Raw genomic sequence first — 26,900 nt, 5'->3', positions numbered from 1 at the left:
GCCCTGAGGGCTTTGGGGGAGTTGTAATCCTCAAAGACCTAATTTCCAGAACTTAAAACTACGTTCAATAAAATGGCTGTCTTAAAATTTTGATTGGATGTATTTGGGGAAAAGGTGGGTGTGAGAGGGGGTTAGTTGCCCTCAAATCACTTTTGACTATTACAAAGCGCACTAGCTCTCGGAATTTCCAATCGAATGAGCCTTTTTTGAAGTTTCTACGACACCGCCTTCTATAAAAATCTTATATGCCCCCAGGGCATAACTTAAAACCCTTGACCTGAGGGTTGTGGGGGATTGTCCTCCTCAAAACATATTTTCTATCTGGAAATCAACTAAACTGAAAAAGATTGCTTTCTCTAAATTTTGATTGGATGTGTTTGGGGGAATGATGGGCGTGGGGGGGGGCTAGTTGCCCTCAAATCACTTTCAACTATTAAAAAGGCCACTAGCCCTTTGAATTTCCAGTTGAATGTGCCTGTTTTGAAGTTTCTACGACAACGCCTTCAATAAAAACCTTATATGCCCCCAAGGCATAACTTAAAACTCTTGCCGAGGGTTGTGGGGGAGTGTCTTCCTCAAAAACATATTTTCTATCTGGAAATCAGCTAAACTGAACAAAATGGCTACCCGGTATCTCAAAAGTTTGATTGGATGTGTTTGGGGAAATGATGGGCGTAGGGGGGGGGGCTAGTTGCCCTCCAATCACTTTCGACTATTAAAAAGGGCACTATCCCTTTGAATTTCCAATCGAATGAACCTTTTTTTGAAGATTCTACGACAACGCCTTCTATAAAAACCTTATATGCCCCCAGGGCATATCTTAAAACCCTTGCCCTGAACGTTCTGGGGGAGTGTCCTCCTCAAAAACATATTTTCTATCTGGAAATCAGCTATACTGAACAAAATGGCTATCTCAAAAGTTTGATTGGATGTGATTGGGGAAATGAAGGGCGTAGGGGGAGGGGCTAGCTGCCCTCCAATCAATTTCGACAATTAAAAATGGCACTAGCCCGTTAATTTCCAATCGAATGAGCCTGTTTTGAAGTTTCTACGACAACGCCTTTTATAAAAACCTTATATGCCCCCAGGGCATAACTTAAAAACCTTGCCCTGAGGGTTGTTGGGGAGTGTCCTCCTCAAAAACATATTTTCTATCTGGAAATCAACTACGGTGAACAAAATGGCTATCTCAAAATTTTGATTCGATGTGTTTGGGGAAATGATGAGCGTGGGGGGGGTGGGAGGGGGCTAGTTTCACTCCAATCACTTTCGACTATTAAAAAGGGCACTAGCCCTTCAATTTCCAATCGAATGAGCCTGTTTTGAAGTTTCTACGACAACGCCTTCTGTAAAAACCTTATATGCCCCCAGGGCATAACTTAAAACCCTTTCCCAGAGGGTTGGGGGGGGAGTATCCTCCTCAAAAATATATTTTCTATTTGGAAATCAACTACGCTGAACAAAATGGCTATCTCAAAATTTTGATTGGATGTGTTTGGGGGAATGATGAGCGTGGGGGGGGGGGGGCTAGTTGCCCTCCAATTACTTTGGACTATTAAAAAGGACAATAGCCATTTAATTCCCAATCGAATTCGCCTGTTTTGAAGTTTATACGAAAACGCCTTCTATAAATACCTTTTATGCCCCCAGGGCATAGTTTAAAACCCTTTCCCTGAGGGTTGTGGGGGGGTATCCTCCTCAAAAATATATTTTCTATCTGGAAATCAACTACGCTGAACAAAATGGAATTCCCAAAATTTTGATTGGATGTGTTTGGGGGAATGATGGGCGTAGGGGGGGGCTAGTTGCCCTCCAAACATTTTGGACTCTTAAAAAGGGCACTAGACCTCTAATTTCCAATCGAATGAGCCTGTTTTGAAGTTTCTACGACAACGCCTTCTATAAGAACCTTATATGCCGCCAGGACATAAGTTAAAACCCTTGCCCTGAGGGTTGTGGGGGAGTGTCCTCCTCAAAACTATATTTTCTACCTGGAAATCAACTACGCTGAACAAATGGCTGGCTATCTGAAAATTTTGATTGGATGTGTTTGGGGAAATAATGAGTTACACTTCAATCACTTTGGACTATTAAAAAGGGCACTATCTCTTCAATTTCCAATTGAATGAGCCTGTTTTGAAGTTAATACGACAACGCCTTCCGTTAAAACCGTATTTGCCCCCAGGGCATAACTTAAAACCCTTGCCCTGAGGGTTGTGGGGGGGGGTATCCTCCTCAAAAATATATTTTCTATCTGGAAATCAACTACACGCTATCTAAAAATGGTTATCGCAAAATTTTGATTGGATGTGTTTGGGGAAATGATGGGTTTTGGGGGGAGGGGGGCTAGTTACACTCCAATCACTTTCGACTATTAAAAAGGGCACTAGCTCTTTAATTTCCAATCGAATGAGCCTGTTTTGAAGTTTCTACAACAACACCTTCTTTAAAAACCTTATATGCCCCCAGGCCATAACTTAAATCCCTTGCCCTGAGGGTTGTGGGGGGAGTATCCTCCTCAAAAATATATTTTCTATCTGGAAATCAACTACGCTGAACAAAATAGCTATCTCAAAAGTTTGATTGGATGTGTTTGGGGAAATGATGGGCGTGGGGGGGGGAAGGAGGCTAGTTACACTCCAATCACTTTCGACTATTAAAAAGGGCACTAGCCCTTTAATTTCCAGTCGAATGAGCATGTTTTGAAGTTTCTACGACAATGCCTTCTAGAAAAACCTTGTATGTCCCAAGGGATTAATTTAAACCCTCGCCCTGTGGGTTTTGGGGGAGTATTTACATCAAAAATATATTTTCTATCTGGGATTCAACTCCTCGGAACAAATGGTTTTAAGCAAAATTTTGAATTGATACGTTGGGGTAACGAATGGACGTGGGGGGGGGGCTCGTTGCCCTATCATCAATTTGGACTATTAAAAAGGGCACCATCCCTTTAATTTCCAATCGAATGAGCCTGTTTTGAAGTTTCTACGACAACGCCTTCTATCAAAACCTTATATGCCCCCAGGGCATAACTTAAAACCCTTGCCCTGAGGGTTGTGGGGGAGTGGCCACCTCAAAAATATATTTTCTATCTGGAAATCAACTACGCTAAACAAAATGGCTATCTGAAAATTTTGATTGGATGTGTTTGGGGAAATGATGAGCGTGGGGGGGGGGGAGGGGGGCTAGTTACACTCCAATCAATTTCGACTAGTAAAAAGGGCACAAGCTCTTCAATTTCCAATCGAATGTGCCTGTTTTGAAGTTTCTACGACAACACCTTCCGTAAAAATCTTATATGCCCCCAGGGCATAACTTAAAACCCTTGCCCTGAGGGTTGTAGGGGGGGTATCCTCCTCAAAAATATATTTTCTACCTGGAAATCAACTACGCTGAACAAAACGGCTATCTCAAAATTTTGATTGGATGTGTTTGGGGAAATGGTGAGCGTGGGGGGCGGGGAGGGGGCTAGTTACACTCCAATCACTTTCGACTATTAAAAAGGGCACTAGCTCTTTAATTTCAAATAAAATGAGCCTGTTTTGAAGTTTCTACAACAGCGCCTTCTATAAAAACCTTATATGCCCCCAGGGCATAACTTAAAACCCTTGCCCTGAGGGTTGTAGGGGGGGTATCCTCCTCAAAAATATATTTTCTATCTGGAAATCAACTACGCTGAACAAAATGGCTATCTCAAAATTTTGATTGGATGTGTTTGCGGAAATGATGGGTTTGGGGGGGAGGTGGGCTAGTTACTCTCCAATCACTTTCGACTATTAAAAAGGGCACTAGCTCTTTAATTTCCAATTGAATGAGCCTGTTTTGAAGTTTCTACAACAACGCCTTCTATAAAAACCTTATATGCCCCCAGGGCATAACTTAAAACCCTTGCCCTGAGGGTTGTGGGAGGGTATCCTCCTCAAAAATATATTTTCTATCTGGAAATGAACTACGCTGAACAAAATGGCTATCCCAAAATTTGGATTGGATGTGTTTGGGGGAATGATGGGCGGGGGGGGGAGGGGGGGCTAGTTGCCCTCCAATCATTTTCGACTATTAAACAGGGCACTAGAACTCTCGATTTCCAATCGAATGATCCCCCTTTGAAGTTTCTACGACAACCTCTTCCATATGAAGAGCCTCTGGGAAAAAATAATAATAATAATAAAACATTGGAGCCGTATGGCCTTTACTATAGGCAACGCTACAGCGTTGTCTCTGATAACAATGAAGTTAGACAACCTCTTGCAGGACAATAAAATACAAAAATGGATAGATAAATACAGGAAAGAACCTCAAATGTAGTAATGGAACGTTTAAATACTTGTTTCGAAGGACACAAAAGTGAGGAAAAACCTTAGTTGTGGTTTATTCAGGACTGGTAACTACAATATTTTAAAAGCTAATTCTTTGCTGAATCTGAGCTTGTGATGTTTTTTTTTTATAGAATTATAGCTGTGTACCAAAATTTATTGATATCATGTTCAGTGCGGAACCATTGAGAGCCTTTGAAATTGGTCTTCCATTCATCTGGTTGCCCTTACATTATCTTTGACTCTCAAAAAGGGTTCTTTCATATGGAATACGTAAACCTCCGATATATATGAGAGTATGAATAGTATTTAGAAACGAAACAATACTGTTTTTGCTAAAATATGTACTTTATATGTTCGAGACTTAGAAAGAATTTAGTTTCTCTTCTTATTTCTTTTTCTTTCAATATTTATCTTGTCAGATTTTTTTATCCTATTCATCCTAAGAAGATGTTTTTGTGCATTGCATAGAGTGGACACTTGTACTAAAAGGCCGAGGGCAATTTTGATCCTAGGCACTATTCCAACATCCTCTGTCACCCAAAAACTCTCTTAGCGTTCTTCTTCTTTTTGGTTCGGTGTTTTGAGAAGTTTCTCCTGTCATGAGGAATACAAAATATTTATTTATTTATTTTATTCAATAAAGGAGGAAACCATAGACTATTCGCATATGTGTCGCACATATAGAATAAATTCTTAAATTTGATCCACAGTAATCACAATAGAGATGGCATCGTCTGTGTTAAGAATATGCTATTAAAATACTGTTTGAGTACAAAATATTGTTTTTGGAAATATTATACAGGCAGTCAGGGCTTCCACTTTAGGGATTAGAAAAAATTGGTTTTAATTTTGAAACATTTAACTAATATCCCAATACCTGCCCCAATAAAGATATAAAAAACTCTTGCGACTGGGTGGTATATACCACTCATCTACGGAACGACAAATAATAATAAAAAACAGAAAAAAACAGCTATGAACTTTGTCCTAACAAATAGTTTTTTTTAAATTAATTTTTAAATAAACTCAGGTGCTCAGCCACCTGAATACTCTCAGGAACAGAGTTCCACACATTAGGTCAAGAAAATCTTGTATGGAAGCTGGCCCTGGTGCCACTTCGTTTCGGAACAATGAAGTCACTAGCAGGACGAGTTTCATAAAGGTGTAACTATTGTCACTAAAATAATACCAAAAAACCTAGTGACTAATATTATTCCAGCGTTGATAGGCAAAAATTCCTATTTGGTAGTGCCGTAGCTGTCCTACATTCAACACTTGCAACTTATCGAAGCAAGCTGAAATGTTATGCTTACCTTCGACATACCCACTAATAAGACACATTGATTTATTTTGATGAGTCTGAACACGTCAAAAATTCACTTAAAAAGTGCTTACCCATAACATACAGATATACGAAGCATATGTACGAATATCTAAATGCTATGGATCCGTAATATTGAGCGGATTACGCATAAATCTATTCTATGAAGAAATACCATTCATCATAAACAGAGAAATAAACTAATTTCTCTGTTCTAATAAAAAAAAAATCCAGAATAGAGCTTACTACTAAACAATAACAAAAAAATGAAACAACAAACAAACAAAAACATAAATTTTTCAACTTTTACTAAGACACTAAAGGGTGTCAATAAGTCAGCAGATTCCTGTTGGGTGGCCATCACCCTGCTCACATTTGTAAACATAGCCTCGACCAGACCAAACTTTTCTTACACTATATCTGTCTCTGGCGCCTTCAAAAATAGTACAAGTCAAATTTACGGTTCATTGTAATACGTAACGATGAACAAATACAATAAAAAAGGTGAAACGGAGTTTAATTTATCAAATATTTATAACATAAAAAAATAAAAACACAAAAATGCTTCATTTTTGCAAAAAATTTTGAATATAAAGGCTAAAAAAATTAAAGCAAAGAATTTTATAAAAAATTGAAACTAACTATAAAGATAACATAATATTTGATTTAAAAAACTTATTTTTATCTCTTTATATATCTTTTTGTGCCGTATTTATTTATTAAAAATAATTATAAATCTGCGAGGCATTTATCTCTGCGCGAACTTGATTTCCAGTTCCCACGGGATATGGCATAGTTTTTGACGGGATAACGATGCAGGAATACATACTCGCTTGTCAATCTCCCCCCCCCAGTTGAATGGTGGTCATGTGTTTAATTTCGTGTGTTTGAACTTTGACAACAAAAAACCGCCCACCTCCATACAAAAATAGTTTTGATCCCTCCTAGTAAGGACAGGACCTAAATTTACCAAAAATAATATACCTGAAGGGACGATTTCTTTTTGACCGCAACCTTTTTTGTTGACTTATAAGGTTTCCTCTTGGATTATACCACGTTATTCTCATCATATGAACATTCTTGTACGCACTTGGGTCTGGGACCACCAACCTGCTAGTAAAAATAAGTGTTTGTCCAATTTCCGCAGAAAATCCAGGAGACTTCATATTAATTCGTAACTTTGGCTGTTCCGCCAAAGTACCTATAAGATAAAAAGCTACTTTTTACAAGTGATTATCCCGCCACATGGCACCCACACACGAGGAGGGGGGGGGGGGCCCCACACCCCCAACAAGCTCGGTAATTTTATACTTAACACAAAAATGTTAATAAGATGTTGCTGATACATCTTTTTGACAACCTTCATAAATACGGTGTGTTGTGATGTTTTTCACCTGTTCCTCTCCTTAAAATTACCTGCCAATTTAACCTTCATACTCTTAGGCATTGGTGTAATAGTAGTCACAGTAGTAGAATTAGTAGCACTTCTATCAGGGCTCATATATGCAACATTTTCTGCTTTAACTTTTAACGTCGCTCCCTACTTTCACTTTTAAATAAAACTTGCTTTTAAAAATATCTGATCCAGAAGAGATATGACACCCCAAGAGAATTTTGCAGGCAACTAGTATCAGTATGAATAGAAGGAGTAGCATTAGCATGTAATTATTGTTTGTCGGTTAGTTCAACACCCCCAACAACAACATCTGTAAGTTTCTACTCCACACAAAATTGTTCATAAGATGTTGCTTATACGCCTTTTTGACAACCTTCATAAATATGGTATATTGTGATTCTATTTCACCTTCCCCTCTTCTTAAAATTAATTTTTAAAAAAACTTTCCAAAAAATAAGTTTTTCAAAGAAAAGTAAAGGCCATTTTAAACTTAAGCTCAGTTGATACGAATACCTGTTAAAATTCAAACTAAAAAAGATTAGCAATTACTATTAAAGAACAAATGAAACCCAAAAGGACCAGAAATTATATCATCGATCATAGCAAGAAACATACAAGTTATAATACAAATGAATACATATATCTTAACGCGAAAAATGTTTAGATTGAATCTCAAAATCAAGCTTAAAAAGAAAACAAATGTTTTGCTATTAAAGTATAAATGAAACTTAAAACGAACAGAAATTAAATAAACAATCAATGCGAACAAACATACAATATATATTAATGTAAATGAATAAATAAATCTTAAAACGAGTGAAACTTAAAAAGAATATGGAAATCCAGTTTGGATCGAATAAAAATAACTACAAACAAGAGTTTCGGCATCGCACTCACTGCAGAAGTCTAAAACCTACTGTACGCACGGAACTGTATGTTTGGACGAAACCCAAAATGTTAGGGAATACCTACACAGAGTAATGGTATCCATAGAGGCTAAATATGGAAAAGAATCTGGTACCTTATATGATAAAATTGTACTAAAGGCTTTCTTGCAAGGATTGAGCCCCAAACTGTACCGAATGTTAATATAAAAAAATATTCAAACATTAGAGCTGGCAGTAAAGGAAGTAGAGAGAATGGTTGAAATTGAAACGATTGTGGCAAATTACAACAAGTCAAGAATAAATAACGTAGAATAAATAACGTAGAATCAACTCCGGGACGATCACGAGGAATTTCACCCACTTTTTTCTCAAGAGATAATTCACCAAAACCGAACCAAAATAGATCCTCAACCCCTACCAGGCAAAGAATTGTACGTTTCGTACCCACGAATACGGAAAACTACGTAAATAACCCCCCACTTATAAGCTATGCATGTAATAAACAAGGACATATTGCCAAGGAATGCCGTACTAGAAACAACTATACATCAGCAACCCGCAGTTTTAATAACCGTTTGTTCGGGAGAAGAAACTTAAATGCCAATGGGTCAGGAAGTTATAGGAATAACCCCCCCCACGCCTACCATTGTTCCGCAACCCTACCAACAGGGATTGGAATACGCAAATCCTTCCCCTAACAGACAAAATAATTATCGGTTCCCCAACCCAAATACACGACAAAACATGTACCAATTCAATTCACGGACAGTGCATCCTACTAGATTTAGCAGGAATACGAATGATGACAGAAGATATTTTTCCCGACGGGCAGAAATTTTTCGTCAATGCAAAATGAACAAATGCCGCGTGCCGTCGGCACAAGAAATATCCATCCGATCCTATTCTCCAACCTGTGGAGAAAGGGGAAGCAACAGTTAATAGAATAAAAACTTCTGTACCTCGTTTCTCGTCCTGCAGGAGAAATCCCATCGACAAATGGATCAAGTCAATAAAAGCAAAAATAGGGAAAACGCAGGAGTATAGGCAAGCAGAAATTAAGAAAATAGCAGAATTATGGAACGAGATAATAAACCTCAATGCTGTCCCATCACAGCCAACCCCACTAGCGGAAGATTTGACGCAACCAAGCGCGAATCTTAACTTAATAGGAAATAGGTCGGAAGAAAAATATTACGGATTCGCAGTGCGCAAGACAAAGATTCCCCAAAAAACAACGCAAAGAGTTCAAATCTCACAAATGGTCACCCCATTAACGACAACTCTGAAGTTTGGTTTGCATCCCGGTGTGGAGAAATCCCCGAAAATTTATTTTGTGAAGAACAGATCATTTTATATGAGAAAGGAGAAGGTTTTGTTTGGTTGACAAATACACATGAAAATGATACGATCACATTAAAAAAGGAAACATGTCTTGTGGAAATACAAGTTATTTCTGAGCATGAGTTAGACGAATGTAAAAGCTCCAAAAGGAGTTTAGTTAATACTATTGATGTTAGCAATCCGAGGAATAGGTACCCACTAGCCAGACCCCAATTTTTGAAAAAATTTAAATTAGATCATTATCCATGATACGAAATTAAAAGAAAAATTATGCGAATTGCTCTGGAACTTTAGAGATATATTTTCTACGTGTAAAGAGGACATTGGATTGATACCGTTCTATGAAGATTCTATCCAAACTACAGGGTTACCTGTAGCTAAACAACCCTATCGTATCCCTTATCCCTAAAAAAACTGGCTAAAAAATAAAAATCCGCGAATTAGAGAAAAATAATATTATACGCCCAAGTATAAGCCCATATTCAGCCCCTGTTATACTAGTACCAAAAAAGAAAAAGGACCTTAAGCTCGTAGTAGACTATAGAGCCATGAACAAGCAGGTAGTTAACAACAAGTTTCCCCTGCCCCGAATCGACGAAATCCTAGACTCCATTTCAACAAAAAACAAAATATTTACATCTCTCGACCTCACACAAGGTTATCATCAAGTTGATAGCAGATAATGACGTTTATAAAACGGCATTTTCTACGACTGAGTGTGGCTCTTATGAATATTTAAGAGTACCCTTCGGACTTAAAACTAGTTCAAGTGCACTATGTAGACCCTTGTTACATTTATTACGAGGCATAAACAATATTCATTTCGTGGATGATGTAATCTGTGTAGGAGAAAACCCAGAGGATCATTTAGCAACGTTAGCCAAAGTTTTCGAAAAATCCAGAGAAGGCAATTTGAAATGTAGGCCTGAAAAAGTAAATTTACTTCAATCCAAAATAAAATTCTTGGGAATGACAGTGACCCAAGGCCAAATATCACCGGACCCTGAGAAGATAAAATTTGTAGAAAATCTCAAACCCCCGAAAACTATAAAACAATTGCGAGCCATTCTTGGTTTAACCAGTTATTTTAGAAAATTTATACGTAACTACGCCAAAATTGCAAAACCCCTAACAGATCTAACCAAAAAACCCCCCAAAACATTACCTAGTCGCAAGAAGATCAAACTTCCTTAGACACTCTCAAGAAAGCACTTACTTCTGAACCAGTATTGTCGCTACCTGATTTTGAAAAAGGACAATTTGTAGTCACCACTGACGCCTAAGCTCTGGGCATCGGCGGAATCCTTTCCCAGTTAATCCCCATAGAAGACTACTCCGACCCCCGACAGAAACCCCCCACGTATATAGAGAAAATCATATGCTATTAAAGTAGAACTTTATCGAAAGGCGAAAGCAGTTATTCTGCAACGCAATTGGAGCTACTATCTATAATTTACCACTTGGAAAATTTTAGACATTATTTAGTGTGTCGAAAATTTAAGTTGCGTTCGGACCATAAAAGCTTACAGTACCTAACCACATTCAAAAATCCAACGGGAATTTTAGCTAGATGGATAATGAAAATCCTAGATCTAGACTACGAATTTGAACACTTGGCCGGTAAACAAAATGGCCCCTGTGATTACTTGAGCACATACCCCGAAAATAACTTCAGATGATGGAAACAAAGAAATAAATGCACTCAATTCCAGTAAACGAAAACACAAAAAGAAAAAACCTAAGATTCAAATTGAATAAAACGAGATTAATCATTGCCCCTTATCGCTGACAAACATTAAGAGAAGCCAAATTAAGGATGAGATGTGTTCGACTCTCATTAATTATTTTGTGAATTTTGATAACCTCCCTGATCAGTTCAAAGCTCTGAGAAGGGAAATAGACAATTTTTATTATGATTTAGACGAAGAAATCCTTTGCAGGATAGTAACTGGCGATAGAAATAGAAACCAAACCTCGATAATACCTGTATTACTCCAAAACCTAATAATACCTGCCTTTGAATATTTTCATTCGGATACAGGCCGACACTTGGGAATCACGAAAACCTATCATAGATTGAAACAATATTTCTTTGTTCCTTCAGCATTAACCAAATTCAAAGACTTCATAAACAATTGCGAACTATGCAATTTAAGAAAGAATCCCCAAGCTTATCCCCGCCCCCCAATGGGAAGAGGGCCGGTAGCGAGGTTTCCTTTCGACATTGTTTTATTTGATTTATATGGAACCAGTGGAGGCTTACCTGTTTCCAACAGAGGCCATACTTGCATTCTTTCAGTTATAGATCACTTTTCTGGGTTCACTTTTGCCAAAGCATTGAAAAATCAAGGCACGTACGCTACGAGTAAAGCGTTAGCAAAAAATATTTTTAAAATTTGGCGTCCCTAACAAATTTATTAGCGATAATGGAAGTAATTTTGTTTCTAAAGTAACAAAATATTTAATGAATTTTCTCAACATAGAGAAATTGGGGACATCCCCCTATCACCCGCAAGCTAATGGGAAAATCGAAAACAGACATAAAATATTTTCCAATGTCTTGAGCATTTATACAAAAGACAACCGAAACAATTGTGACCAAAATCTACCTTACTTAAACAATGTAATCAATACTGCCTATTTGGAAACAACTAAAGAAAGTCCTTTTTATCTTTTATTCGGGCGCGATTTTAAAATATCCTATCAGGAATTTATAGAATCCAGACAGTATTACAATAATACAGAGGACTACAAGCTAGATTTTATAAATAAAATGAGGAAAACATATAAGATAGTTAGGCAGGAATTAGAAAAATGTAAAATAAACCAAGAGTTGAGAAACGAATCCAAATTCAGAGGGAGCATAAATTTTAAAATAGGAGATTCTGTCTATCTAAAAAATGAGGCAAAGGTGGAAGGCAGAAAACTTTCCATTAAGTATTCGGGACCTTACAGAATAATCAAAAAATACGACAATGATTTTATTTTTAAACTGATAAACCTCGAAAACGGATATAAGGCACACGTCAGCCGAATAAAAGGGCCAAGTTCCCGGACAGATGGGCACCGAAACCCTCATCTACCGATTCGTCAAACGAGGAAAATGAATTCCCCAAGTCAAGGCTAGCCAAGTTAAAACCTTTCAATTTCAAACAAGACTATTTCGAAAACGATAGCGATGAGGAAAATTTTGAAAAATTCTTAGCTATGAAAAATCTAGTTGTCCCTAAAGGAAAATCTTTAATACCAGTAGCAATAAGAACCCCAAAAGCCCCACAAAGTTCATCGTCAGAAAGCTCAGAAGAGTTAGACTATACGTTGTCCCCAAATAGCCAGTTTTTCCAAGAAAGAATCTCAACCCCCTTGTCCCCTCAGAAGATTCCCAGACAATATGGTATCACCAGCAACCCCGATAGAGAGGCCCCTATCGTTACAGGATGAATTAAATAGAGCTATGGAAACCCCGGGTGTAAAAATGAAGAAAACTCCACCCAAGGAAACAAACAAGAAAAATCTAAGAAAAGCTATGGACGAAATCTATTTTCCTATAAAAACAAGGCAAAGTACCTTGCCTTGGACCCAAAACACCCCTGAAGAAGAAAACCTAGGACAATACCACGACATAACAGTATCTAAAGTCATGCCTAAAAAATAGAACTCCTGGCAAGAAAACAAGTTACAGAAAATACCCCCCCCCGAGGGTATGGCATTCAAACAATGGAGACATTCTCCACAAGCATTTGACGTCTCCCAGAGTTCTCGAGAATGTTTTAACTCCCCCGACACAGGAATTCAGCACGAGGAAATGGAAAATAAACCCTATACTTCCAGAGGAGACGAAATATATGGAGGAAGGGCAGGTGATACTCAAAAATCGCAAACGACCATCCCGGAAGGCCCCAATTAGGATTCTTCAGAGGCCAGTTCTACTGAATCAGGCGAGGAATCAGCTCCAGACGAACCCCAAGATGCACAAAAACGAAAACTAACTTCGGCTACGGCTCATGCGAAGGAAGCTAAATTAAAAGGTCAAAAATTCTTACTGAAGCAGTACAAGAAGTTTGACCTAATCTCTATGGGAAAGTCTAAAAAGAATAAAACACCAGAAAGCGAACAGGAAGTTATCACTAAATCCAGTAGAGTGGCTAAAAAAAGAGATAAGTGGAAGTACGTCCTGTCTGTACCATCCTGTCCTGTCCTGTGGAAGTACTATCTGTCATGGCTTTTCTCTGTCTACAATTATCCAGCGTCTTGAATTACCTATTACCCATTTAAACGGAGAAACCAGCCTGTAAGGGTCGACAGAGCTGTTTCCTTACAAAGACCCCTATACAGTTTAGAATGTTGCGATACAATTGCAAATAATAATAGTCTACCGATTTTGCGTTGTTTTAAAATTGAGTGTTTTCAAAATTTACCATGTTTACTAGATACAGGAGCATCTAAATCATTAATTCGAGAGGAAGTTTTTAAGAGGTTTCCTCCGAGTGTCAAAAATCGCGTAAGCAGATGCCAGAATACCCTGACATCAGTGACAGGGCACAGGCTGACAATCTTGGGAGAATGTCCATTAAAATTTAGTACAGGAGATAATGAAATAACAGTAACAGTAGTAATATGCAAGCAGCTACCATTTCCTTGTATTCTAGGAGTAGATGCCATCAGAAAATATGGGACCATATGGGAACCCATATCCGATACAATAACCATAAACCAGGCAAATGAAAATAATAGGAAAATTTACGTAACAACAGATAACGAAAGTGACGATTCGAATTATAACTTAAAAATTAGCGGAAAAATCACCATAGAAGGAGAGACGACAACTCAATTTCTAACTACATAAAATACAAAACCAGGAAAGCTTAAAACAATGTATGCCATGATAGGAGGACACACCATGAAGCAATACCCGATGATTTTCGTGAAAAATCAAGTTAAAAATATTGAAAATGGTATAACATAATTAAAACTATCAAATCTAAGTAATAATAAAATAAAACTGAACCAGATAGAACTTGGATCAGTGGAAAAGATTTCAAATTCGGAAATAAAATATCTAAACAGTCCAGAATTAAGCGTAAACTTCACTAGTCACGAACATTTATCCTCATTAAAACCGCAGCCACAAGAAAAGAATGGAATGTCAAAAACGGATTTTTTGCAACAATGTGATTTAAAACATTTACCGGAAAACGTAAAAACTAGGGTGGAAAATATTCTTTGGGATTTCAAATGGACTTTTGCAAGACACAAAGCAGATTATGGATTAACTCACTTAATCACGCATAATATATCAACAGAGGGCCCTCCAATCAAAAAATCACCATATAAAACACTTTATCATTTAAAACCATGGCTAGAAAGCCAAATAAAAGAAATGGAAGATCAGGAAATAATTAAAGAATGTGTTAGCGATTGGTGTTTTCCACTAGTAATAGTCAGGAAAAAAGATAACACCTTGAGATTATGCATAGACTTTAGAGCACTAAACATCTTCATGGTTAAGGACGTAATGAAGTTACCAAGAATTTATACGATTTTACATGCACTAAGAGGTTCAAAACATTACACAAGTTTTGACTTAATTGCAGGATATTGGCAAATCGCTTTAGATGCAGAAACAAAGCATAAAGCTACAGTAATCTTAGACGATGGAAGAACGTTCACATTTGAACGTATGCCTTTTTGCTTATCATTTAGTCCTAATTGTTTTAGTCGACTAATGAATTTGGTGTTAAAAGATAACGAACCAGGAAGAAAAAAGATACCTTGGCTTATTTAGATGATTTAATTCTGTTTAATGAAAACTTGGAGGACCACTTGGTCGGACTTAGAAAATACTGGAAAAGTTTAAAAAAGCAGGCTTAAAATTAAAACCGGAAAAGTTAAAAATAGTAGTACCAAAATTAGTTTTTCTTGGACACCTGATAAACCAAGGTACTATTTCACCAAATCCAGAAAAATGTACAGTCATAGAAAATGTACAGCCTCCTAAAGATCAAAAAAGCTGCAGATCAGTTTGTGGTTTGTTAAGCTATTTCAGACGCTATATTAAAAATTATACAACAATAGCACAACCTTTGACAAACTATTTGAAAAAATCAGGTAAATTCGAATGTCCAGCGGACGCAAAACAAGCGCTAAATTAAATAAAACGGCAATTAGTACTGACGCCAATACTTAAACTACCAGATTTGTCACAAGACTTCTGTTTGCAAACAGATGCTTCGGGGTACGGTATAGGAGCCATATTATTAGACATAAATTCTGAAGGAGTAGAATCAATAGTTCAATACGCCAGTAGGTCAGAGGCAGAAAGAAGATATTTAACAGTTGAGAGGGAATGTTTGGCAGTTGTAGCTTTTACAGATTAGTTTTGACAATAATTGCTTTGAAAAAAATTTGTGTTGCACGTCGACCAAAAATCATTAATTTGTACTCACTCAATACGATAAACTTCAACCTTATTGAAGCGGAGAATATTGTGTGAACATACAAATTTATACATGCCAATATATATAAGTGGCTTCGCAAACGTTTTAACAGATGCTTTATCCCGAAATTAAGATAGAAAAGGAAATTTGATGACAACCATCCATAACGAACTGGGAGGGCTAGAAATACTGTCTAATGAAAATATTTCGAATCATCAAGATAAAGATGATTTTTGTTTGGACTTCATTTGAAGTTGAAACCTAAGACAAGACCACTAAAAGTGGGGAAGTTAAAATGAAAATAGTCATTGTCACTTGTATGTCTAAAACTAAATTACTGTGTGCCATGAAGGCCAGGCATTTTCTGCAGAAGGGCCACTTTTCTGAAAAAAAATAGCCCCAGAGAAAATTGTGGCCACAAATAAAAAAGTGTGGCAATAATATAAATAATTAATTATTATGTGTGCAGGTTCATAATAGTCCTTTTAGCTGTAGCTGATGACAAGAGGACCTGGAAACGTTATAAGGAGCTACTAGAAGGCAACCCTAGTAAGTAAACCTTCAGAGTGCAGGCACGGGTCAATTGATAGTGGCTAACAGGTATAAGATGAACAGCAAAAATTTTTAGCTTATCAGATCTAAGCCGTAAATGGAGCATTGTCCCAAAAGGACATTAAAGCTGAAAAAAAGAGAGATTACCGAGAAAAGCGTATAAAACTGTCTCAAGTACTAAAAAAAATCTAAAAGAATTAAAAAGCTCAATAGTCTGAATAAACAAACAGGCATATATTAAGCTAGTGACTGTAAATGGGACAAGTGTGTTCAATATAGAACCAAAGTTGTAAAAAAAAGATAAGAAAATTTATCTAGTCGTATATGAAAAAAGTTAGATAGGGTAACAAATTTAATTGAGAAAATTTCTGCAGTTATAATTGTATTTTTAATACCTTTTATAAATAGGGAATTGTTATCGTAAAAAATAAAAAAATTTATAGAAATGTAAATAACAAAGTCATGTTATATGAACTATTTCCAAGCCCTTATATAGAGGGTAATCACAGTTATCAGTTATAGTGCATAAATCTATTTGTTGGAGTTGCTTTTGTTTTGTAAATATTTTAATTGTAGTTAGGAATTATAATATAAAAGTCTTGACAGACTTATTTAAAAGTTGTACAAAGAATAAATAATGCAGTGATTAAATAAAGTATTAGGGTACATAATTATTATTTGTTTTTAAACAATTAAGTTATGTATCAACATAACTTCTGTTAATATATATATATATAACCTAAACTATCCATGTAAATATAGTGAATTAAATGTTGAGTATTTGTTTTTATATCATTCAAGAAGTATTCTAGATTAATACTTCAAAAGCAATTAACAAAACAATAATTAGAATTAATTCCAATGCTAGTCTATACCGTGTTTTATTTTTTAAAAATGCTTTAAGTTTTAACCAGTAGTTAAATATCGTATCGATTTTTCCGAATAAAGACAATACTTGTGTAAGTTATTACACATTGCTTGTATATATATGCTAGGTTTTATTTTACTTTAAGTTTTAACTAGTGATTTAATGTTATAGGTAAATGTTTGACTTCGAGTCAACGTATTAATAGTTTTTATTGTGAAATAATCCGTTTAGTATTAAGTTTGAAAGAATAATCCAGCCAGAAACATAATGTTTTGATTTAAGCAGGATATTATTTTTGGAGTAATTAAAAGAGAGAAAAGTAAATCAAATTAATTAAACTTTACAAAACTGAGTGTTTCTTTTTACTATATATGTAACACTTTATGCTTTATGTGTATTCTAATGTAAATATTTATTTTACATACAGCCTTAGCTATTTTTCTTGGAATTCAAATTTTTGTAGCATCCTGTCGGATCCATTTTTTTTCACTCATAATTGGACACATTTTTGAAAAAACAAATTTTGAATCCACTTCAAATGTATCCTGATAATATCATCTCATACCATCAGAAACCAAACCATACTTGATCAACTGATATTTTGGAAACTATAGTAGTATTACAGACTTTACTACAAGTTCATCAGAAAGTGAGATAAAATCAGAACTTAATTTAGGCCTAGAGAATGTACTACATAGCCCAAATGGCTTATATTATTGAAATATGTGGAAATGCTTTGTGCTGGAAAAAAAATATGTGAAAATTTAAAAACAAAAATGTTATGTGTAATTTATCCAAGGTATTTCTAAAACGAAAAATAAACGGTATATCAACCACATCACAAAGATAAATTAAATTATTAATGGGAATTAAATTTAAACTCAAATAATTCATAAACTTTTCAAATATAACTTGAAATCTAATTTAGGCAGAACCACTAATATAATGTTTAAGCCGCTTGGGGTCAAGTTAAAACAGAAGATGCATATGAAGAAGGGTAAAAAGAGTATTTTTCAGTCCTAGAGACAGAGAAAAAGAGAAACAAGGATGAATTCCAAATTGAAATCCTTCGACAAAAAAAAGAACATGGCCAATATTGGACCAGAAACATGACCCTAAGGAAACCCATTGCGGGTGTATCATAATACTTACCCAGAGATCGCAGCAAAATAGCTGTAAAGAAAATCACCTTACTTTAAAATTAAATTATTGATCATTTGGACAACTCTTCTTGAAAACGGTAGCATTTTGGTAATGCTTTATAATTAATTTAATTAATAATTTCGTAACAATATGCAGGACACATAACACAAAGTTTGCATATATCCCTTTTTATAAAGATAAGGAACATATCCTGCCAAGTTTCTGTTTAACGGGAAATTGAGAAATTACAACTTCCTAGCCATTACGTGGGTTGGTTAAAGGAAGGTGTGGTTGATAAAAAATATATAAAAGATACATTTTATGGGAAGGGGCAGATTTAGACTGATACCAACTTTTTGCCGGACTAACCTCTGGTCCGTTGTTTTTCGAAATATCTTGAAATCTTGTCTTATCATTGTAAGTGTCTAAGTATCTTATTATATATTATTGTAGTTTCTAAGACTTGTGGTCTACTTGGGACAGCCAGTCCCAGTAGAATATCTATATCTGGAATTATTATATGTTAAATGAATAAAAGTATTGTATTTCAGACAACCTCTCTACGATCTACCTTTAGCCCCTCAAACATACCCAGTCGGTACGCCTCATTAGTCCGGTCATAGCCTAAGGCACGCTACCAAAGTTTAAATACTATTAGGGCCAGAGTTTAGCTCCCCTATAAGGAGAGAAATAAAGGCATCTACGACTACACCACCTGAATACCATAAAATACACTTCACAGCAATGAAATGTCCTTTCCAGAGCCAAAACAAGATTCAATCATTGGACTGAGCTCATTGTGCAGAAGTGATACCAAATTAACTGGGAAAAATATAAATAAAACAAATCAACAATCCTAAAATGCTGTATTTCCTTCAATAGAGTGTCCTTTGTTAGCTTGCTTCTACTGTACCAAAACTCCTAATTGTTTTCTGTTTTCAGTTAAGCACTAGTTCTCTATAATTATATTAACATAGGGAAATATTTTTTGTTGGTTCATTTGTGCACTAGTTTTATCAATATAGAAGTTATCAATGTAAATTATTACTGTGAAGTATTATTTTTGTCTGGCAACTTTGCTCTTTTCTTTCCTTAGGAAAACTTTGTTTTTCTTTTATTTATAATGGGAAGTGTCAGATGGTTTGGCTCTAACAACACATAGCACCTGGCCAAGGGCAGAGCATCAGGAGATTGGACCCTGCCCTATGCAGACCTTGCTGGCCTGTATGCAAAAGTTTGTTTATTTTTTACATTTTTGGCTTAGTAGAGCTCACATGTAATTTAAGTAAAAAGAGAAGGGAGTTAAAAGGTGAAAGGGGGTGAGTACCTCTCATACACAAAGTAATATATGTTTGTTTTTAAATTTTAATTCCACTTTTTACAAATTAAAGAAAAATTCTCATCTTTAATGGCTATAAGGACAAGTTGTGAATGCATTGGGTTTGACCTGAACACTTTAAAACCTATATAGTAAGTACAAAAGTTGACAAAAAAATTTATTAAGTTTATATTTATACCCAATTGAAATGCAGTTAAAAATGAGCTATTATGGAGGATGAAATGTAGTTAGAGCCCTTGACTGGAGGAGCTGTAGCAGCAGGATAGCTTGTTGCTGAGAAGGTCTCTTTTTGTAAAAAAAAAAAAAATTTAACAGAAAGTTTTATTTTCTTTATTTTCAAACCCTCTGCTTTGGTATGAAATTAGAAAGATTTTTTTCAGAAAACAGTTTTTCACAGTAAAGTAAAGAGGTACATTACATCAAAGACGAGTAGAAATAAATTCAAATAATAATCCAAACTTAAAACTAAAAGAAGTAACAACAGGTTATTTCTACAGGGATTTCAAAAAGTAAAATTTTGGTGATAAAAGTAAAGGGCTAGGTAAACAAAAGTCAAGCAGAAATAGACTCAAGCAATAATCCAAAATCAAAACAAACAGATATTACAATCAAAGAAAAACTCAGACCCAAAATGAGCAAAAATTATGATAAATAATCAATTAAGGCTAAAAGGAACATGAATTACCAAAAACAGGCCAAGGGCTAACACCCCCAAGTCTGCTAAAGGATAGTGTCCTTTCAAGCATTGTGTTTTCATTTGTCATATAAGAAAAAAAATAACCATATTAACCAAGATCACTAAAGAATTAATGAAAGTAAAAAGACTGAATATCATATGATAATATTCGTTTTTTGAAGTTTTGGAAACTTAGGATTTAAGAATGTTATAAATAGAAAACCTTTGAAATGTATTTTGTTTTAAGTGCAAGGCAAATGACACTCTGGTCTTAAGAAAGCTTAGTGGCATTAGACCTATAATTGTTTGTGGTAATCTCTGTTAATTTTAAGTTTAATTTAACTCTGTTAATTTTATATTATTTATTGCAATTTCTGGTCTTTTATTCATTGATCGAAATGTCTAGTATGTTGTTGTAATCTGGATTTCCTGTAATCTGGCTTGCATTGGATTTCCTTTAATACATTGATATAAATTGATGTTTGCTTTATGCAAGAAATGAAATTTGCTTTATAGCAGGTTGTCTCTGTTGTAACTTAGCTCTTTACTTTTCCTTGGAAAATTTCTTCAAAAACAAAAAGCTTTCTGAAATTCTTTTTTTATTATATTTAAATTGACAATAAGTTTAAATTTCTTAGCCACTGTTGGAACCAAGCAGCTAAGGCACACAACATCCTTGGTTTGGTCAAGAATTTTCTGACGAGTCACCAACCAAGAGTTATCAAGAAGCTTTACACAGCCCAATTTTGTCCCCGTCTTGAGTTTGGCATGTTGGTTGCCAACCTGCATTTTAAGTGTGACATGGAGACACTTGAGAAGGTCCGGTGTAGAGCAAAAAAGATCTCTTTTGCCAAACAATGAATCTCCTATGAGTATTGAATAGAAAAGCTAGACCTGCCTACCCTAATGTACTGTGGAAAGAGAGAAAATGTCATCCTTGCATTTAAGATGATGGCCAGTGAAACCATTAAACCCATTTTTTATTGCAGTGAATACACCAAAACAAGAGAAAACCCAATAAAATTGTAACAAAAATTTAGAAGAAAGCATGAAAAATTCAACTTCTTCACTGATTGTGTTGTTCCTCAGTGGAAATCACTTGGCAAATCTACCATGTCAGACAGATCAGTTGACAGATTCAAGATTGGTGTTGACCATGATTGGAGCAGCAAGTCATGGACTACACTGTGGGATGAACCAGTATCATCCAGCAGGGTCTCTTTGGTGTGAACACTAAGTTATGGCACCATATGCAAACTGCTACTTGTCAACCTCTACCACCTGGCACACTCATCCAAAGTTGCTGTTGTGCCATGGCCTCAACTTCAAACTGTCAAGGTGATGGCTGGTGAAGACTAGTCACACATCTGGAGGGGGGCCACTACTAAGTGGGTTTGAATTGCAGAGCTTAAACTGTCAGAGCCACCCACCCCTTTTAGCCCTCAAACACACCTGGCTGGCAATACATCTAGTGACACCCAAAAATGAAACCAAATTGTCCTGTATATACTTACTAGATTAAAAAAGATTTAAAAATTAAAGATTATTAAAAAATTAAAATATAAAAAGATTAAGAAACAAAAAGATAAAAATAAATTAGAAGAAAGTATAAATAAATAAATTAATGATTATACAAGGAAGAAGGATTTAAGAGATGATATCAACAATCTGGGAGAGGGACAATATTGGGATTTTTTTTTTGTAAGACTATACAAATTCTATGGAAAATTATTAAAATTAGCTTTGCGCAATAGGCTAAATAGCGAAACAAGAGGAAAAGAAAGAGCTAGGAATAGAAGCCGAACAAACAAGGCATGTTAAGGGGGGAAAACTAATAGCAAAAAGAAAAGTTTGATATTTGGCCAGAGTAAACAACAAAAGCACATGTGATCATATATCCCCTTAAAGGTAATATGGTAATGTTATGTAGATCAAGAATGTTGACAAAACAGGGGTAAAATTTTTGTTAATCTTTCTTTGTTGATGATTAAATCATCTGCTTAGTTCTTGTAGTGACCTAATACTTACAAATGTGTGCTTTTTCATGTTTGCAAGGTCTGTGGATCCAGTAGGTCCCTTTTCCTATCTAAAATTCCACAAAAATTACTGATTATTGAATAATTTTAGATGGACTTTTTATCATCAAACTCAAAACCCTAATTTACCTTTTAAGTAGGGCTATTCCTGCAGAACTTGAAAGTCTAAGAAATTTTTCCCAAAGTTAGGCTGATGTTTGTTTGAATTGATTTAATAGCAAACAAAGAAGCAATATTAACAGCAACAGATAACAGGAGAATGGATTGACTATAATCTATATAATTTGGGCTATATATTTGCACATCAGGAGGGGGTTAAAGTTAAATTATTCACTTCTAGGAACAATATAAGCAAGTAGGTAAATATATAAGCAGTTAGGTTAGGAAAATGAAACCTTCAGGAATGGGTCTACAGACTCAAGTATGTCCCAGGAGGGTATTTTGATGTACCTACCTCAATCCCTACTCTCTTTAGAGAGCAGTGACCTTTGACAACATTAAAAATCTTTGTGTTATGAAAGTGAAACCTTGGAAAGCAGGTCTTCTGCTTAACTGGAGAACAAGAAAACAATTTTAACTTTACTACAACTTTGCTCAATCCAAATTTATGAGGTTTCAAAGACCTGCAAATAGACCAGCTAGAAATATAATTGAAACTTTTAACAGACCTAATTTGATTAGAAATTAAAAGTTATAGTGCTCTTTTTAAGAGTCAAAAGACATTAGAGTGCAAGTAGCCCTCCTTCCAAGCCCATTCAATGTTGAAACATCTACTCTAAACTTTGAGACAGCTGTTTTATTCATAAATGTAGAATTATCTAGTTACTATGTAGGGATATTGAGTAGCATGTCAACATCCCAGAACTGTACATATGGCTCACTATATTTTAAAACTAGGCTAAATTAAAATGGGTGTATATGTATGACCATTCCATTGCACAAGGGGGCCATATGAAGAAAAAAATTCTTATTTCATAATATGCAAAATAATTCTAGTTGACATATTTTGCAGGGGGAAAATCTTTTTCATCACTTCTTTCACTGTTGTACAATTTTTTTAAGCAAAATTATAAAAAATAAACAGATTTGACTGCATTTATCTGTTTTCAAACAATCTATGTATGAAAGTTAAACACAATCACTGTCATCTACCAAAATGATTTAAATAGGCAAATATTGATAAATCCTAGGTTAAGGTTAGATTAGCTAGATGGCCCTTAGGTGTTTGTTTAATAAACAATTTTCAAGACTTGAAGAGTAGACATAAATATTAAAAATGTGATTTATATACAAGGAAAACAGTGAGGTTAAATGTCCTTCCTCTGGAAAATAAGTTAACTAGGATTAATTTGCATTTCATGAAAGAAGAATTGTTTTCTTAACATGTCTCTTTATGTAATGGAATGGTCATACATGTAAACCTAAAAAGGCACTGTATGTATTGCTATTTTGCCCTGCTGGTTGATTAAATGGGATTCTTCAGAATTGATATCCATGAATGTTTCTGATATTTTGAAAAATTGGATAGATTTTAACCAAAATTTGCACATAGCTGTGATATATGCCCAGAGTATCAGGTAGAAAGTGAAAATACAGTATTTCCAACTTCAAAACTTTGCAAAAAAAAAAATATTTACATGAATTAAAATTCCATTCAAAAACAGGGGATAGTATTTTCAAAACCAAAACAAGAGGATAGAAGCTGAAAAGTCATAAGTCAAGTAGAGAAATTTCTAGAACACAAGAGATCAGAAGAAGATTAGCACAGTAGACTAGCTAGACAATACTGTCAGGGTGTTTTGGGTCCTGGATTCCATTTCAAAAGTTAAATGTTCATAAACTAACCAGTTTCCAAGATAGGCCTAGTTTGGTAAAAAATATCTCATCTAGAATTTTTCTGATGCCAATAGGTCCTTCATCTTGGACCATGGGGGGGGATAGGGTGCACTGTCTGGAGAACAACCATGATGATTGGAAACAGACATCCGCCATATGGCTAAGATAGGAGTAAAGTCCATTTGTGATGCACCTATATGTTATATTTAGATTGAGGATGCAATTCTAGGTATATATTTGCACATTAGAGGGTGGGGGTATATATTCTATGAATAGGCCCATTTTTGAGCACTAAGATCTTACATCTTTCTGCAAAGATTATTGTTTTATAACTCATCTTTGTTCCAAGATCTTACAGCTCACTGATGTTAACAAAAAGTGTAAAGACCACCACTGTTTTGCCATATAGAACAATGATGAGAGAACTTTGATGATATATTCATTGTTGTTCTCAGACCACTGATCAGAGCAGAATGATGAAAGATGGTTGCATAAAATGACAAAAGGTAATTCTACTTTAGCTACTTTTGGAAAGCAGTTAGGTTAGGAAAATGAAACTTTCAGTGATGGGTATGCTAAAGGACATGCTAAAGTATGTCCTGGAAAGATATTTTGAAGTAATTACCTCTACTCCTTCTCCTCCAGAGGGTCCTGAAATTTCCCTACATGACAGGTCATACCCATTGAAATTTTGTTAAAACAAACTTTTACCTTAATTTTCATTTACCAGTTTCTGTTTCTCTGGTTTTAATTCTGAAAATGCAATTTGTTTTATTTTATTATAATTTTAAGCCATGCTAATGGTTTTTTTTTCAAAATTTAAAAGATTTATTTTCATATATTAAAAAACTTATAAAATGGTATTGAGCAAAGTTGTGAAGCTGAAAACAATGTTTTTGTAATTCATTTAAGAAGAAGATTAATTTTTGAAAGGTTTCACTTTTATAACACACAGATTTTTAAAGGTCATCAAAGGTCAGGACCCTCGAGAGGGTGAAGGAATGGAGGCAGGTACTTCAAAATACCTTCCTAGGACATACTTTAACCTGTAGACCCAACACTGAAAGTTTCATTTTCCCAACCTAACCCCTTTCCAAGATAGACAAAAGTAGCTAAAGTAGAATTTTACTGAATTTTACCGGTTTTTCAAATTCCAGCCCAAAATTTTCCCATTCATGTAGAACTGAAATAGCCTAATTAAGAGATAAACTTATTGGTATTTGTTTAGCCTTGTGTCACCTGATAAGGAGACATGTTAAGAAAACAATTCTTACTTTAAAATATGCATAATTATCCTATTTCTTATATTATCCAACGGGAGAACCTTTATCATCAAGCCTTTCCTCTAAAAATCCTTCTGCTTCCAGCTTAAAAGGAAATGTTTCCAAAACCCATGCTGCTGAGATTCAATGCTCAAGCTCAAGTCTTTTTAAATTGCCGCTATAAATTGCTACCTAAGAAGTTGTTTTATAGAGAGCGTTCATGCCAGTCTTTTTAATACTTTTTTTTGAAGAGCAGTGGCAAAGGGTAAATATCACAATATGAACACTAAAGACCGGCATGAACACTATCTATAAAAGAACTTATTAGGCAGCAATTTAAAAAGACTTAAGCATTGAATCTCAGCGGCTTAGGTTTTGGAAATTTTTTATTTTAAACAGGAAAAAGAAGGATTTTTAGAGGAAAGACTTGATGATAAAGGTTCTCCCGTTGGATAATATAAGAACTAGGATCATTATACATATTTTAAAGAAAGAATTGTTTTCTTAACATGTCTCCTTATCAGGTGACACAAGGCTAAACAAATACCAGCTTATCTTTAGGATCGGAATTCAATTGGGAATAAAAAAAATAGGCATAGCATTCATTTCTGTTAGAAACAGGCCAGAAGTATAGAACAAAGCTTCACTTTAAATCCGAAAAGAAGGGTTGCCCTAAAGTCAAAGACAACAAGCTGGCGAACTTTTGAAAAATACACGAAAATCACTCCGAGCCTTTTGAAAACTAATATTGCCATTTAGGTCATCTCATAAACAGCTAAAATCACGCAGATTTGTGTGTTACGAGACAATTTTTGATGCTAAGGTAACCAAAAATTTGCACGTGTCGTGGTTTGCGCCGCGACACGCGCCTGGTCCGATAAGTGTAGTTGGATTAGTTCTAGATCAGTTTTTTTGTCCGGTTATTTCAAACTTAGCACCAATCGAAACAAGCACGGCAAAAAGGTGGTCCCGGTTAAATAAAACTTTGCACAAATCTCTCAAAACAAATACGGAAAAATGCAGTCCAAACTTTTTGTTAATTCCTTAACCTTTTTCAAAATCCTCATCATTTCGTCAATGACAAAATTAAAAAATTGTATTACGAAAGTGCTTCAAATTGAAGCACGTGCTACAGTGCTACAAATGATGAAATACCGCTAAAATAGTTCTTTCGTGCAAAAGTCAGAAAAAGTTGTGCCCCTAATCTAATTCTACTTTTACTTTGGTTGCTTACCCTTTTTTTATCCTCCTCCACTTTTACGGAAGAACATCGATTTATGTGATCTGCCAAAATTCATCTCTTTTTAGCTGCAGTTTTATGCGTCATAATGGTTAAACAGCTGTGAAATCTTTATATTAACTTTCAGAATTTGATTTGATTTATTTCACTGAATACGCTAGCAAAAGTCACAAGCTAAAAACATAAAATATCTTTTGCTCATTATCGCACACAAATTTTTGTTACATTGTATTTGATGCATTTGCAAGAA

General features: G+C 35.2%; 1 protein-coding gene across 2 annotated transcripts in view; it reads right to left on the bottom strand.

Moving 5' to 3' along the window:
- Positions 1 to 25,522, bottom strand: part of LOC148948029 (uncharacterized) — a 31,624-nt gene extending 6,102 nt beyond the window's left edge. The window contains exons 1-2 of one of the 2 annotated variants that reach the window (XM_089095181.1): positions 25,423 to 25,522; positions 6,622 to 6,838 (exon numbers count right to left, since the gene is read on the bottom strand). In XM_089095181.1, coding sequence (XP_088951307.1) covers positions 6,622 to 6,803 — 182 coding nt within the window. In that variant the 5' untranslated portion in view covers positions 6,804 to 6,838; positions 25,423 to 25,522. The remainder of the gene's footprint in view (positions 1 to 6,621; positions 6,839 to 25,422) is intronic. The other variant, XM_089095182.1, reaches the window with a different exon arrangement.
- Between the last annotated feature and the right edge of the window lie 1,378 nt (positions 25,523 to 26,900).

The sequence above is a fragment of the Artemia sp. Qi Xiang Cuo genome, chromosome 10 (genome assembly GCF_049724085.1).
Source record: "Artemia sp. Qi Xiang Cuo chromosome 10, ASM4972408v1, whole genome shotgun sequence".
NCBI lineage: Eukaryota > Metazoa > Arthropoda > Branchiopoda > Anostraca > Artemiidae > Artemia > Artemia sp. Qi Xiang Cuo.
The sequence above is the reverse complement of the archived record's forward strand: the minus strand, read 5'-3'. Positions and strand labels throughout refer to the sequence as shown.